This window comes from Crinia signifera, chromosome 19 (assembly GCF_055691185.1).
Source record: "Crinia signifera chromosome 19, ASM5569118v1, whole genome shotgun sequence".
In the NCBI taxonomy this organism is placed as follows: Eukaryota; Metazoa; Chordata; class Amphibia; order Anura; family Myobatrachidae; genus Crinia; species Crinia signifera.
The window spans coordinates 72,304,336-72,321,697 of NC_139226.1; the positions used below are offsets into that span (position 1 = coordinate 72,304,336).

At 43.2% G+C, this 17,362-nt stretch overlaps 1 protein-coding gene across 1 annotated transcript in view; it reads right to left on the reverse strand.

Annotated features, from left to right (window-relative positions):
• Positions 1-17,362, reverse strand: part of LOC146041563 (claudin-16-like) — a 138,594-nt gene that overhangs the window by 95,804 nt on the left and 25,428 nt on the right. The window contains exon 4 of the mRNA XM_083161517.1: positions 11,169-11,271. Coding sequence (XP_083017643.1) covers positions 11,169-11,271 — 103 coding nt within the window. The remainder of the gene's footprint in view (positions 1-11,168; positions 11,272-17,362) is intronic.

The following is a 17,362-nucleotide window of genomic DNA, read 5'->3' on the forward strand; positions in this document are numbered from 1 at the left end:
GACCAAAAAATACCAGTTGGGTGCATGGCAGGACTCAGAAGGGAAGGAGTGATTTTTGGATTTTGCGGCTCAGATTCTGGTGGAATGAATGGTGGGTGCTATGTGGCATTAGCAAGACCCCCGAAGCACGGTGAAATTATGAACCTAATAATCCATAGATGTGTGGTATATTTTAAAACACTCCTTTATACATAGGCCGGGTTTGTCGGGGCAAGTGTCACACTGGAAAATAGTTTGCTTTCTTATTCCCTTTTTATAGCAAACTTTGCACCTTTTTTGTGTCCTGCCCTTTTTTCCAGTGGAGGGGATTTCATCAGGAAAATGCTGCCCTGGTACAATACGGGGGCCAGTACTAGAAGTACTGGGGCCCTCTGCCTGCTGGTTCCCAAATATTAGGCCCTTTATGACTTCCTCTTGAAAGTGCATAAATGTCCCCCTCTGGCTGGTAGAACGGAATAGCACGTAAGCGTTATACAGTGCCATCTGGATGATATACACGGCCAGCTTCTTGTACCAGATTTTTGTTTTCCGCAGGGCACTGTACGGCTTCAGTACCTGATCTGAAAGATCCACTCCGCCCATGTACCTATTGTAATCCAGGATACAATTAGGTTTTGAGGTGTGGGTACTGGTACCTCGTACAGGGACGGAGGTGGTACTGTCTCCGTGAATTGTTGTCAGTATAAGGACATCCCTCTTGTCCTTATATTTGACCAACAACATATTTTCGGTGCATATTCCCCTGCTTTCACCCCTTCTCATTACTTGGGCAATGTGCGTTTTTGGGAGGCCTCTTTGGTTCTTGCGCACAGTACCGCAAGCTGCTGTACCTCTTGAACCAAGGGCCTTAAACAGGGGGATGCTAGTGTAAAAGTTATCCACATAGAGGTGATAACCTTTATCCAGGAAGGGGTGCACTAAATCCCAGACAATTTTTCCACTAACACCTACGAGGGAGGGGGGGCATTCTGGCGGTTCAATTCTTGAATCCTTCCCTTCATATACCCTAAACCTGTGAGTGTACCCTGAGGTGCTTTCACACAGCTTATACATTTTTATGCCATACCTTGCCCTCTTACTGGGAAGATACTGGCGGAATTTAACCCTTCCTTTAAAATGTATAAGGGACTCGTCTATGCAAATGAATTTATCTGGGATGTACATCTCTTCAAATTTGGCACTGAAATGATCAATGACCGGCCTGACTTTGAATAGCCGGTCAAAGGTGGGATCATCTCTGGGTGGGCACTGTGCATTATCGTTGTAATGCAAAAATTTAAGGATTAACTCAAAACGAGTCCGGGTCATGGCCATACGGTAAAGTGGGGTGCTGTACAGAACATCTGTACTCCAATATTGCCTAATTTCTGGCTTTTTTACTATGCCCATATGAAACACCAGACCCCAAAACGTCATCATCTCTACTGCATCTACAGGGGTCCACCTAGCAAATGATGACGTGGGGTTTTGAGCAATAAACTGCTGGGCATATAAATTAGTTTGGTCCACCATTAAATTTATAAAATCATCAGAGAAAAATAATTTGAAAAAGTCAATTTCTCTGAGACCTGTGGAATCAAATTGGATTCCTGGGATGGCCAAAAACTCAGGAACCTGGGGCTCAAAATTGTCTGGTGGTGGGGTCCATATGAGATCAATTATTGGGGGGAGGGTCTCAGCTGCTCTACGGGGGCGTCTTTGAGGGGGTCCCTCATCACTAGAGGAGGAAGAGGAGCTTAAGATGAATCCTTCAAATTCCCCGCTTGCCTCACTGGCTGTGTCAGAGTCAGAGGCAAGCATGGCATATGCCTCCTCCGCTGAATACATTCTTCTGGATGACTGGGATGACATTTGGGATGACATTTGGGATGCCATTTTTATTTTTGTGTTTCTGGTAGTGAAATGTTTCAACACGTGTATAGTGTAGGGGGGGGTACAACCTTTATTTCAATGTAGTATGTAGTGTGTAGTGTGTATGTAGTGCAAAAAAAAAAAAGGTCCTGCGCCAAAAATTGAGCACAGATGTTGGTCAGTAACGTCCGTCACTGAACAGCGCTCAAAGGCAACAGGAATTTGATAAAAAAAAAAAAAAAAATTAGAAAAAAAAGACCCCACAGCACCCTCAAAAAAAAAAAAAGGTGATCAGTGATGCGACACTGATTACCAGTGAGGGGCAGCAGGTGCACAACCTTTGGTGCAACTGACAGTGCAACTGGCAGCAACTGACAGGTATATATAAAAAAAAAAACCTCTGCACCCCCAAAAAGTTGCTGATCACCTCAGATATAGTGATCAGCACAAAAGGGGGGTGCAGCAGACATAAAATATAGCACTCTCTATCACTCTCTGTCACTATCTCTCTCTATCTCTCTCTATCTCTCTCTATCTCTCTCTATCTCTCACTATCTATCACTATCTATCACTCTATGACACTGCAGCAGCAGCACTGACAGTTATATATATAAAAAATAACCCCTGCACCCCCAAAAAGTTGCTGGGGGTGCACAAAAGGGGGGCAGCAGATACAAAATATAGCACTCTCTATCACTCTCTGTCACTATCTCTCTCTATCTCTCTCTATCTCTCACTATCTCTCACTATCTATCACTATCTATCACTCTATGACACTGCAGCAGCAGCACTGACAGTTATATATATAAAAAATAACCCCTGCACCCCCAAAAAGTTGCTGGGGGTGCACAAAAGGGGGGCAGCAGACACAAAATATAGCACTTTCTATCACTATCTCTCTCTATCTCTCTATCTCTCACTATCTATCACTCTATGACACTGCAGCAGCAGCACTGACAGGTATATATATAAAAAAAAACCCTGCGCCCCCAAAAAGTTACTGATCAGTTAATTTATACTGATCAGCACAAAAGGGGGGGGGGGGGGCAGCAGTCAGTTGCACACGCAGTACAGCTGTATATATATAAAAAATATATAGCACAATCTGTCACTATCTCTCTATCTCTATCTCTCTCTATCTCTCTATCTATAACTCTATCACACTGCAGCAGCACAAAATATAGCACTCTCTGTCACTAGCTCTCTCTATCTCTCTCTCTCTATCTCTCTATCTATAAATCTATCACACTGCAGCAGCACAACACAGCACAGCACAACACAGGAAGTCACAAGAAGTAACAAGATCCAGGAACGCTACAAGCAGTGATCAGGTAAGTATTTGCAAGGATCAGGTCAGTATATCGCGGCAGATAGGCACGGTGACCGCACTGCACGCAATTCCAGACCGGAATGGCGTCTGCAGTGCAGTCACCGTTAGTTTAAATCACCCTCCATGGCTGTGATTGGTTCGTCGGTCCGGCGAACCAATCACGGCCTTTGGGGGCGGGTGGGGTGAGGTGGGGTGACACCAGTGTCACCCTTACACCCCGTGGTGATTGGTGCTGTACTTTACAGCACCAATCACCACCGATCCCTGTGTCACCGGCGATCGTTATTCGCCGGTACACAGGAAAACGCTGTGAATGGCTGTTCACACTGAACAGCCAATCACAGCGATCGCCGACGGGGGGGCGGCATCGCAGCCCCCCCTGGGCATGCAGGGACATGTCTGCTGTCAGGGACAGCAGACATGTTTAAACTGTCACCGCGTCTATAGACGCGGTGACAGTTAAATGGCATGACGTACATTTATGCCATGTGTCGGGAAGTACATCCCGGCCATGACGTAAATGTACGTCAAATGTCGGGAAGGGGTTAAAGGGGAATTACAAGGCAAAACCAGTTAATTCCCCTTTGAAAATGTCTGAGTTCGGCAGACATCTCGCACTGCACTGAACTCGGGCGGCATTAAATTCCGCCCATAGTGTAAGGTTTAATTATGGCATGTGGCATGTAGTGTAAGGGGCATTATGATGTGTGATGTAATGTGTATGGGGCATGGGGGGGGTGCTAAAAACTTTTTTGGCTGGGGAGAGCAAAATTTATAGTTACGCCACTGTGGAGATCATAATGCAGTATTTCTCAGGTAATTGCCTTTTTGAAATATACTACCATGTACCTTTTCTTTAAGTGTGTTTACATAACACAAACCAATTACCATACAATATTACCAGTATTTAGGGGAGTAGTGGGACCCCAATGAAATAAGCTGCATAACCTGAGGTATCCTTTGGTGTTCACATGCTGGTAAGTAACTAAATACAGTAGTGCATGCCATTAAAAAAATGTCCTACAGCAGCAATATATTGTAACAAGCTAACTGTACATTAGCATTGTGGATTACACCATTTCATGTTAAACCACCCAATCATTACGATGATAAAAAACACAGACACATATTACTGTAAATGAACAAGTTTACTAATGTAAGCAATGTTCAAATTATACAAGTAAAAAGTATTGTTCATCATAAATCAACATGTGCATATTACAACATAATTTTTTTGCAACCTGTGTACATGCACAGCCGCCTTTGCCCCTGAACCAAGGCCACCCCTGGTTCGCACACTCCTATGTGGGGGAAAAGTTTGGTGTACTTGACACACTGCTAATTGTGGAAGTTGCTGCCCCATATACATTTATTTCTTGGTTATTTAATTGTGTCTGCAGGGCGACCAATGCACTAGTTTGTGCTGTTATTGCTTGTGTTTGACCATGTACACAAGTGGTAGCCAACCCTAGCCCTCGAGAGCTACCAACAGTTAACATTTTCCAGACAACCTAGCTGCTGCACAGCTGCACTCATTAATCACTGACACATTTTAAAAGATACACAGATGGAGCTAATTAGCTCACTTGCGATTCTGTGAGGAGACCTGCAAAACATGCACTGTTGGTAGCTCTCAAGGACTAGGGTTGGCTACCCCAGATGTACACTCTCCTTTAGTATGGCTACATTTTTATTTTGGACCTGTAGGGCCTGGCTGATCTCGCCCAGACGTGTGTCCAGGGTGGCAGCCATTCTTACTTGTGTGCCCACACTTACACAGACACTGTTGCCCACTTTATTAAGTTGCTGAAAGATATTTCTAAGGTAACCTTGCATGTTGCCCATTTGATGGCTTTGTATCTCCATAAACGTTATTTGTTTATGCTTAAATTAATCTAATGAGCGTGCTAATTCATCTGCTGTAGATGGTGTAGGGAATGGTTGGGTGGATGTTGTTTGCTGGGGTGGCAGCACATTTGAGGGCCTTTGAGTGATGGTTGTCTGTGTGTTTTCCTCCTCAGGTGAGAATGCATCGAGTGGTTGAAGAATTATTTCTGTTTCTTCTTCCATCATTTGTGGTGTGTCGGATGTTTGCACCACTAGTTGTGATGATCCTGTGGAAATGCATATATAAGTGTGTAGTATATGTCATAGTGCATTTAAGGTGTTTTTTTGGTTATGGCAAATAACAATGGATACTGTACAGTAATACATGTATTGTTTAATGCTGTGATGTTAGATCTGTCTGCTGGTTTTTTAACATAAAAAATGCTTCCGTTGCTATGTAGTGGGTTTCAGTTACTCCATGCCATGGCCAGCATATCTGGCAACCAATCTGGCAAAAAAATATATATAAAAAGAAGACAATCGGGCGCAATGGTTTCTGAAAATGCTCCACTAATCAGTGCACCTATATATATGCATACACACTGATAGGTGTTAATTGGGATATGCTTTGGCTGCTCCCAGAGACAATTCTGGAAATTGCCAATGAAGGAAATGAGAATGAGTGATCTATATAATTTGCGTCACTGCAAAAATATGCTTAGTTGAATAAAGATACTAGAAAGCGCCACACATCTTGGAAAAAGTTATTACAATTTATTGACTAAAATAATTAAAATATTAAACGATAGACATTTAGAATTAATGCTCAATCTAATTTAAAAAAAGGAAAAATTATTATAAAAATACGGTAAATGGGCAGATAATTGCCAACAATTAACAAGATCACAATGATTTGAAAATAATACCCTGCTCAGGGTAACTTGAAATCTCTTGAGTTGTTTATTGGGACTAAACCTTCCCTTTATGAAGTCAATATGAAAAAAGCCCTGTGTACATCAGGGTATGTAAAAACGGGTGGTAGTCCTTTAAATAACCTTTAAGGAGATATGCAAATTACAGAGTCTAGTTGGTCATAGCCTTGATTATATTTAGATGTATGATCACCCTGGTGACTGGTGCATAATAGATTTCTTGGCCGCAAGAGTTCCTTTAGTGTGTACCCAGCGCCCAGACTCTGTGGCAGTTTGGGAGGAAGATTGATGTGGTGGGCTCGCTTCAACCCGCTCCGGCTCTAGCTATACAAATCGAGCTTCAGCTGGGAATGATGCTGGGAGCAAGCCTCACTGACCTGTATGCGATGAACAGGTCCTCCGTGTCCGGCTCCACAGTCTGCAGGCACTTGTATGAACAGTGGAGTGCGGCTGTACGCAGGAGGCGGTGGGCGCTTCTGTGCAGTCCTTCAGGGTGATGCAAGGGTGTGCTGAATAGGAGTCAGGGTGGTATGTCCCAAAGTGATTGTCCTTGACGCGTTTCTCCACTACAGGGATACGGCGGTTTCTTCAGAAGCATTGTAATGACAATTCAATCCTTCTGAAGAAACCGCTGTATCCCTGAGCAGGGTATTATTTTCAAATCATTGTGATCTTGTTAATTGTTGGCAATTATCTGCCCATTTACCGTATTTTTATAATAATTTTTCCTTTTTTTAAATTAGATTGAGCATTAATACAAAGGGTTTTTCTGGATTAACAGTGCGCTGGGTCGCTGCCTTAGGTAGTGTTGGAGGGTATGAATCACCTTACATACAAAGCACAAATCCGAACAAGAAAATAACAACACTGTCCTCTAGGCGCTGCTCAACAGGGGTTATCTCCACAGGTTCATAGGACAGATACCCAAAAATACAAAAGAAACGAAAAACAACAATAGTGTGATACTGTTATGGTAGACTAAACACAGTCCTAAATCAGTAGTAGTAGTATCCAATCCTTAATGGACATAGGGGGACTCGTACCCTTTCAGTTGGTCTACTTTTTAAGGTAGACTGAAACAGCTTGCATGGGGGCGGTCAAATCACCGTATGATTCCCACGTGGTCCACTTTTTCACTTGTAGCATATGAAATAAAAAAAGCTGGTATAGTGTAATACCGCTTTATTCACATACAATTAAAATACATACAGCAGGGATATGAAACATAGGACTCTCACCGAATGGTATTGTCCACACAAAGAATGCAGACAATGCCTTTGTTGTCTGCATTCTTTGTGTGGACAATACCATTCGGTGAGAGTCCTATCACTCATTCTCATATCTGGCAACACTGTAATGTGCTATTTTGCCAGCCATAACCCTATATTACATTTGTTTAATTAGCAGGTGTTCAGAATTAAACATGCTTCATCAAGTTATTGGAACATTGTAGGTGACATTTAATCTATATTTGGTTAACAGTAGGGGGGGGGGGGGTGGAGTACATTATAATATAGGCTACTGTGCATGTTACATACGTGTGTGTACTGTATGAGTAATGTTTTTGCATATATTTTGCTTGCAGCCTCTGAATCCGGACGTATGCATCGGCCTGTGTGGGGTGCGTGAGCACTTCAGGAATGTGGATCTGCAAACAAAATGGTGGACACTCGTTACAAATATTGCATGGACTACATTTATTTCCTGCATGCATCATAACATGCGGAACGTGTTTTTTCCCTGGGACACACATGTGTGGTTATACATAAAATAAAAATATTGTAAAAAATATTGATATAAAAATTCATGCCTGAAATAATGCACTATGGAGGCGTTCTTGCTATTACTGATTTTAAAACATGTTTTGGCCCTCACCAATTTGAACCTGTAACATAATTTGCTAGGCATTTGAACAATACCAGCAGTTGTTGAACTACCTGACCCAGCATCACCAACAATTGAGTTTTATGAACTGTACATAAGTTGACCTTGCTGGGATATGTAGTGCCACAGCAGCACTAATGTTATGCAAACATTAAAAGAGAACATTACAGTTAGAAAACATTGCAATGGTTCATGTACATGAAAATGTGTAAACACTTACCAGCTTGGGGCGGCGTTGGTGGTCTATCAGTGTCAGCAAAATGAGCCCAGGAAGGACCTCTGGTGGGATGATTCTTTTCAGTTGCTTCTCATACAAAGTGTATGTAACTGGTTGGCTGGTACCTCCTCCAGTGCGGCTGGCCTCTTTTAGTTCTATCACCATTTCAGTAGTCTTTTGATGTCATTAAACCTTTTTTCCACATTTCTAACACTTCTTTTGTGGCTGCTAACGGCATTGACTGCGCCAGTGATGGATTCCAACATGGCCCTCTTCCGCTGCACAGTGGTCCTGTTATTGTGCTTCCCCAGCAGCCTGTCAAATATGGGCACTATGGCGCGGACAAGGGCCACATTTTCTTTGTATGACAATCGCACTTTGCTGCCACTTTGGGTGCGAGCACTTTCTGGCTCCTCCTCAACCTCCTCTGCGGCCATGTCCCCCTCCTCCTCCAGGGCAGCATCCTCCTGCTCCTCACCTCCATCTTCCTCCACCTCAGGCCAGTCGACCTCAGAGATGTGTCCCTCCTGCAGCTCCTTCTCGGACTGTGTGGTGAACAGGCCCTCCTGTCCGAGGGTATAAGATGGGAATGCAAGAGGGTCCTCCACCTCCTCCAGCTGTGCCTGCTCCTCCGGGGTCCTCCCTTGCCCAGGCCTTGTTGTGGCCATGCTGGCTGGCACAGTGCCTCTCCCTCTGACACTGCTGGCTCTTAATGTGCCTCTGCTGCCTCTCCCCCTGGCTCCTCTGATGCTGCTGTTGGCTGGGAATGGCCCACTGCTGCCTCTGCCACCTGCACTCCCACACACTGCTCCTCTCCTGTCCATTCTTCTCACCTTAATACCTTCCAAAGATCAAAATGGCATCTGTGCCCCTTTATATAGAGGGTGTGATACATATTGTATGGGACTTAGGTGGGCCAATAGGTTAGGGGGTTGTTTGGTATGCAGAGGCAGTGTAGTCATTCGAATTTTGGTTAGTCAGAAAATCGCACATGACCTGTGCCGGAAATCGCACATTACTGTGTCATACATTCGCACCAAATCGCACCTCTTCGCACTTTTTGGGCACATTTTCGCATCCCATTAAATGATCAGTTTTGGAGAAAAAAAAAGCAATTTCAAAAAGTGCGAAATGGTGCGATAAGGTGTGAATTTGAGAAGTGACTAACATTTGCATCCAATTAAATGTCACCCATAGTATTAAATGCCTAATAGGCATGAGGCATATTGAGCATATAGACTTGAGGTGACGAAAGACAGAGGGGGAGGGAGAGGGGTGGGGTAGACATATGAGGGGCATTGAGTGTGCATGTAATACATCACATAATGATATTCTATACAGTAGTTTAATACACTTCGTCATTGAGTGGATCCCAATATTAAACTTAGAGGAATAGTCAATTAAGACTGAGTTTCGGAGCGGTTCGAAATAGGTATACATTAGGATGAGTAATAGTACACGGATATTGGTCAGTCATAACTTGAGCGTATTGAAGTGTTCTAACAAGGTGATCTAAAGTCTCCATTTAAGAAGGAAAGATTCTGTGGTAGCGTAGAGTCCAAGCATTATCGTGCATTTGTCAAAAAGCAAAAGTTGGAATAATTAGCTTTTTCAGATCACATAGTGACGGGGCGGTCGGTGCTGTCCAATAGATAAGGATCAGTTTTTTGCTATGGTTAGTACAAATGTCAGAAAGGGGACATGTTTTGTGGTGGAGGGAGGAAGGGACCAATGCTTGATGAAATTGATGCACAGACAATTAGAAAAACATCTGGATGCGAATTGAAGTGTGACCAAATATTGACAGGTCAAAATGTGTGAATTTTGTGGCAAAAAGTAAGATTTTTAACTGCAATTTGCACCCTAATACATGTGCGATTTTTGGAAAATGTTAGAATTCGGACATTTTTTGACCAAAAATTGCACATTTCTAAAAAATCACACCCTATTACGTTTCAGCCCAAATGTTTGTAGGCAGTTACTGTAGGTGGGCAGGCATCCGCATATAGTACCATGCGCACCACTCAGTGCTGTGCCTCTCCTCCAGTTTCTCTTCCCACGACAGCTCCCAGAAAGCATACCTCCCAACTGTCACGATTTTAGAGGGACAGTCCCGATTTTCCGCGCGAGTGTCCCTATTTCCTCACGTCAAAAGTTGGGAGGTATGCAGAAAGCCATGCACAATGATGTTCAGCCCTGAGCCGTCTGTAGCATTGATAATTGCTAAATAAAAATTGCCTTGGTGCCTTTCCTCCCCCTGAATCCAACACTGGTTTGTTATAACTTTACAGTATATATATATATATATTTATATATATATATATTTTTGGTACTTGTTTCCTAGCACGGCGCCCACGATATTAAGTTGTATGGCATCGCATCGCATGCCATATGCCCGAATGCGATGCGATTTTAAATTGTATAAGCCCCTATATGATTTTTACGCTTCGGGCTCGGTGGCTCGCTGTGCTCGCCACACTATCTAAAATCAACTCCATGCTGACGTGGATAGTGGGGGTATGAAAAGGTCGGAGGACACGTACCACCGCCCCTCGCGGGCTCGCTGCGCTCGTCACGCTTCGGGTTGGTGTTGATAGTGGGGGTGGCGTGGGGGTGCTTTTAACATTGTAAGCACCCATTAGGGTTCTTATACAATTTTTTATCGTATACCATTGTATATGACATACAATGGCATACAATGCAATGGTATACAATTTAAAATTGTATATCGTCGGCTGCCATCGCATAACATTGCATCGCATACCATCGTATGCCTTATGGTATGCGATGCGATGGGCGCCGTGCTAGGAAACAAGTACCATATATATTTTTTTTTTGCAGATATGCACACACACATATGTGGCCTTACAAGCAGTCTAAGGGACAAATGGGGAAGTGATGGGGTGCATTGCGGGGATGGCGACTGAGCAGTTCTGGAGTGAGGTCCAGACAACACAGGCACGTCCAAACTCTGTTTATGTGTGTAGGGGGGGGGGGGGAGTTGTGTGTGCAGCGCCTGAGTGACGTCACAAGCTTGTACCCGCTCCAATGTTATTATTATCATTAGGCTAGAAGGACAGACCAGAGGAAATGGGTATGCATGAAGGCTTTCAAATATTTTACTCACATGGATGTTCTGCTAATATGGAATCATATTGATTACATGTTTTGATTCCATCATGACTGTTGGTTACACATTCCCACCAGAGCCCACGGCAATTCTGACTGACCTGGAAGAGAAAATAAGTTGACAATAAACATATTTTCTTAGAAATGATATGCTGTTTACACATAGTGCGATAGCCTTGCTATCCGATCCCGATTCGATCGGGATCGAATCACATGGCAAGCCAAAAATGCATGCATTAAATTTTTACTATATAGTACAGATCTGTACTATATAGTCATTGCTGCACTGTCTTTTTGGCTATTCGATTTCTGCTCAACAGGAGCGCGCATCGACATCGAATTGGGATTAAAAGGTTAAAAACATGTTTGATCTCCATTTGATGTATATGAATCCCGACTATATACAGGTCGAGTATCCCGTATCCGAATATCCGTTATCCGAATTATTCCGAAATACGGACATTCCAGAAAGTGAAAAAAAATTTTTTTTTTGCTAAAAACTCACTGGGGACATTTGTAACAGCATCACTGGGGACATGATATGTAACTGGCACTATATATGTGCAAGACAATGATTGCTTGGCATTCAAATTCAGTGCTGAGATAGTACACACATTTTGTTTCACGTTTTGAAACCTTGTTTTTTGAACAATTAAAATATATTTGTGTGTATTTTATGTGGTAATAAAATATATTTGTGTGTATATTATGTGTTTATACAGCATAAATGCAAGATACTTCAAAATACATCATTGAAATATTAAAATATTCCGAAATACGGAATAATCCATTATCCAAAATTCTCCTGGTCCCGAGCATTTTGGATAAGGGATACTCAACCTGTAGTAAAAATCGAATGGCAATTTGTACCATGTGTACACATCAATACTGCTCAACCTATATAATCGCCAACTTGACAACAAAAAAAAATATTAATTAACATCCAGCTGTATGTATGTTGTGTGACTATTCTGCTTTAAAAAAGCCTGGTATTGCTGTCAGAACAATGACTACATAGATACCACTCTCTCTCTGCCTGACACCCCTTCTCCCCTCTCTCTCTTTTTGCCTGAAACTCTCTCACCCTCTGCTTGACTCCCCATATCTCTGCCTGATACCCCTCTCTCTCTGCCTGACACGCCCCCCTCTCTCTCTCTCTCTCTGCTTGACCCCCCTCTTATCCCTCTATCTCCCTTTTGCTAACCCCCCTCTCACCCCTCTCACTTTCTCTCTCTGTCTGATGCTACTCTCTCTCACCCATCTCTCTCTTTGACTGACCCCCTCTATTCCTCTACCTTATCCGTCTCTCTAACCCCTCTCTGTTCCCAACACCCTCTATCACCCCTCGTTATTTAACCACTTCTCTCCTCCCATGCTCTCATCCATTATGCTGTATCTCTCTCACCCTCCTCTTCTCTTTCCCTCTCAAACTCAGGCACCCTCTCCTCTGACACACTCTTTCTAATGGATGAGATAATTTGGTCTACAGCATTATGGTCGACAGTCATTAGGTTGACACCATTAGGTTGACATGGGAAAAGGTCGACATGGGTCTAGGTCGACATGGGAAGAGGTCGACATGGTTCTAGGTCGAAAGGTCATTAGTTCGACAGGTCGTTAGTTCGACAGGTCATTAGTTTGACATTGTTTAGGTTGACAGTCAAAAGGTCAACATGGGGTTTTTCACAGTTTTTTGAGCTGACATGTGCTGACAGGCGGTATTTCATGCCCTACCATCCACTAGGGCGTGGTGGGAGAATAAAATAGTGTGCCCGACGCATCGCGAGCGCAGCGAGCATTGCGAGGGGATGCTGTGCACTTTAAAATGTGTCCATGTTGACTGTGTTGACATTCAGGTAAAAAAAAACTGAAAAAAACCCATGTCGACCTTTTGACTGTCGACCTAGACAATGTCGAACTAATGACCTGTCGAACTAACGACCTGTTGAACTAAGGACCTTCCGACCTAGAACCATGTCAACCTTTTCCCATGTCAACCTAGACCCATGTTGAACTAATGGTGTCGACCTAATGACTGTCGACCATAATGCTGTAGACCAAATGATCCCAACCCCTTTCTAACCCTGACACTCTCTCACTTTACCCTCTCATTTCGTCACTTTCCCTGACTCCCCCCTCCCTCCCTGACATTCTCTCTCTCACTCTCTGACAGGGGGGCTTATATCTTGCCTCTGGGCTACATGGATGAACTTACGCCACTGTGTACACCCACACCAGTCGCCAACAGTAGTAGCACTTATTACACTTAATGCCCACACCAGTAGTGACAGTAGTAGCACTGCTTACCCGTACACCTGAACCAGTAGCCGACAGTAGTAGCACTAATTACATGTAATGCCCACACCAGTTGCCAACAGTAGTAGCACTAATTGCACATAATGCTCACACCAGTAACAGGCTGTAGTAGCACTGCTTACACATAACTCTCACACCTGTAGCCAACAGTAGTAGCACTAATTACACATAACGCCCACAACAGTAACAGACTGTAGTAGCACTGCTTACACATAACTCTCACACCTGTAGCCAACAGTAGTAGCACTAATTACATGTAACGTCCACACCAAATGCCGACAGTATTAGTGCTGCTTACATCTAATGCCCATGCCAGTTGCCAACAGTAGTAGCGCTGCTTCTAGTCCATCTAGTCTGTCCCTTTATTAAACATGTTTCCTCAAACCATATTTGATCTTTTGTTTTTTGTAAGGATATCAATATGCCTATCCCAAGCATGTTTAAACTGTTCTACTGTATTTGCCTCTACCAGCTCTGATGGGAGGCTATTCCACTTATCTACTACTCTTTCTGTGAAGGAATTCTTCCTCTAATTTCGCCTGAATTCCCCCTAGTTTCAGTGCATGTCCTCGTGTTCTGTTGCTCCTGTTCCTGTGAAGAATGTCTCCCACCTGTATCTTGTTATAACCCTTGATATATATGAAAGTTTCTATCATGTCCCCCCTTTCCCTTCTCTGCTCTAAAGTATACATATTAAGATCTTTTAGTCTTTCCTGGTATGTTTTGTCATGTAGACCATGCACCATTTCAGTTGCCTTTCTTTGTACAGTCTCTAATGTATTTATATCCTTTTGGAGATATGGACTCCAGAACTGAACACAGTACTCTAGAACTGAAAACAGCATCTGACTTGCCTTTTTCGTTGCTTTGTTACTTTGCCTACCTGCCTTTAAGTCCCCTGAAATAGTGACACCTAGATCCCTCTCTTCCTCAGTAGTTTCCATTATAGTGCCATTTATACTATATTTAGCCTTTAGTCTGGATTTTTGAGACCCAAGTGCATGATTTTGCTTTTTTTGGCATTAAACTGTAATTGCCATGCTCTTGACCATTCCTCTAATCTACCTAGATCATCAATCAAGGGTTCATTACATCAACCCTTTGTCCTGTGCCCCTTTGTCCCGTGTAGCTCTGCCCCCTCCAGATCATGTAGCTTCACCCCCTCTGGAGCTCTTCCCCCGTCTGGCCCATGAAGCTCTGCCCCCTCCTGCCGTTGACTTCATTACAGGGGAAGCCAGATGGATCTTCATGCATTGGTCCCTTGCCTGATATCCTGGGCCACTGAGGAGAAGCTGCTACAGGCAGGTGAAGTGATAGGAGCTAGGGAGCAGCTCACAGACAATAACGCTCATGTCGTTTTCACTGCCACACATAGGAACAATGTGCATAAGCGACATGAGCGATATTGTCCAGATTGAGCTGCAGGTCCGGAAGCCCCTTTATGAGCGATATTGGGGTCAATGTCTTCTAGTGTGTATGGGCCTTAACTCTAAATGAATTGTGGAAGATATGATGTGATGTATTTAATGAAATACAAAGACTTGGTTGCTATTTGAGTTTAAAGGTGCTTCCTGAATTTTTACTTAAGCTGGGTACACACAAGGCCCCTATGCAGATCTGAATGCAGTACAAATTTGTTTGGAAAATGGACAAAACCATGTGCACTGCAGATGTAACATGCAGAGAGAGTTAAATTTAGGTGGGGTGGGGTGTGTTGAAACTGAAATCTAAATTGCAGTGTAAAAATAATGCAGTCAGTATTTACCCTGCACAGAAACAAAATAATTCACACAAATCTAACTCTCTCTGCACATGTTACATCTGCCCCACCTGCAGTGAACATGGTTTTGCCCATTTTCCAAACAAAATTGTAATGTGATCGGATCTGAATAAAGGCCTAAGTGTTATTACAAACAATATAGCTCATTGTGGTTCTTTCCAGTAATATCTTTGGTAATATCATCATAAGTGTGTATTCTAATATTGTAAACGATTTGTGCTCCCATGGGATGTTAACGATGTCCTTCGTTGTTTGTACATGCAGCTCATTTTTTCTATATTGCCAACAACTGCATGTATAGAGAGCGAGTACACAATCACATCTCTGGATACCCAATATTGTTTAGCGTATATGCACTACAGGTATATAGTTTAAGAAAAATCTTTAATGTCATTATTCATAGACAATATGTTATAGTGTGTACCAGCTGCATACTATTTCACAAAAATCTCGGTGCTGTAAATAAAGATCAGAGAGAAAGATTTTATTACAATATCAAGGAGATGGAATGCAGATACCAGAATAGGAGGAATGTCAACATGAATAAGGACCAATGTTGGATGCTGCACAGAGAAGAGTTGCAAGTTATCATATCATATCATTGATGACATACCCCTGCCATCTGTCCTGGATCTAACATTGGTCACAATCAGTTGCCATCTATCACTGCGATTGTGTCTACAGTTTCCCTGCTCATTCCTAGTTGTACCATCTTCTATTACATCCACCATCAGAGTCACTATCTATATCAGCCACCATTGGTGTCAATCATTGGCAACTGTCATCATTGGTGACCTTCTTCTGCCTGTGTTATTGGTATATCATCAGAGCTCAAGTTACTTACCTGCAGTGTGCGGTACTGCTTCATTCTTTCCAGTGATACTATCGATGTTCACTATCGGCTAGACTTGTTGACTCACTTTTTTTCTTTTCCAGCCTATTCCTGCACATCTTCACCAGTGTCAGTTCCAGTCTCATCACGTCTCCTTTGCTTTCAGTCAATTCCAGTATTCCTCCAGTTCCAGCCCAGTCACAGTCTCCTTTGGTTACAGCTGATTCCAGTATTCCTATGGTTCTGGTCTGGCCAAGGTCCTCATTGCTTCCAGCTGATTCAAAGACTCAGTTCTGGTTCCTGCAGATCATTCTACAACTATTGCTCCTGACCATCCACTATTTGGCCACGCCTTTGGGCCTGGGACTATACCTCCCACTCTATGGTAATCTCCAGAGGCGTAACTAGACCTTTGTGGGCCCCATAGCCAAAAAATGGGCTTTCCAACTCAGGTCTTCTCCAGAGTCTGTATGGCTAGTGCCGCACAAGAAGTGTGGTTAGTGTTGCCTCATATATACATCCATACACCACTGCTCTCATACATATAAACATACACCGTTGCTCTCATACTGTATACACACACACACACACACACACAGCCGATCTTTTACATACATACACACACATATACTTAGCATCTCTTTTATATACATACATAGCCTCTAATGTACATACACTGCCTCCTTAATACTATTGTTAGACAGCACTTACATAGACAGCCATTACATCGACACCATTAGTTCGACATCTCAATAGGTCGACATGCTTTTAGGTCGACATGTCATTAGGTCGACAGCTCATTAGGTCGACAGCTCATTAGGTCGACATGTTTTTCGGTCGACACTGCCATTAGGTCGACAGTGTCTATGTCGACAGTCAAAAGGTCGACATGGTTTTTTTTCACTGTTTTTTGAGCCGACATGTGCCGACAGGCGGTATTTCATGCCCTACTATCCACTAGGGCGTGGAGGGAGAATAAAATAGTGTGCTGAGCGCAGCAAGGCACCGTGCCCGAAGCATAGCGAGCGAAGCGAGGGGCTGCGGTTCACTTCAAACTGTGTCCATGTCGACTGTGTCGACATTTCGGCCAAAAAACAGTGAAAAAACCCATGTCGACCTTTTGACTGTCGACATAGACACTGTCGACCTAATGGCAGTGTTGACCTAAAAACATGTCGACCTAATGAGCTGTCGACCTAATGAGCTGTCGACCTAATGACATGTCGACCTAATGACATGTCGACCTAATGGTATGTCGACCTAA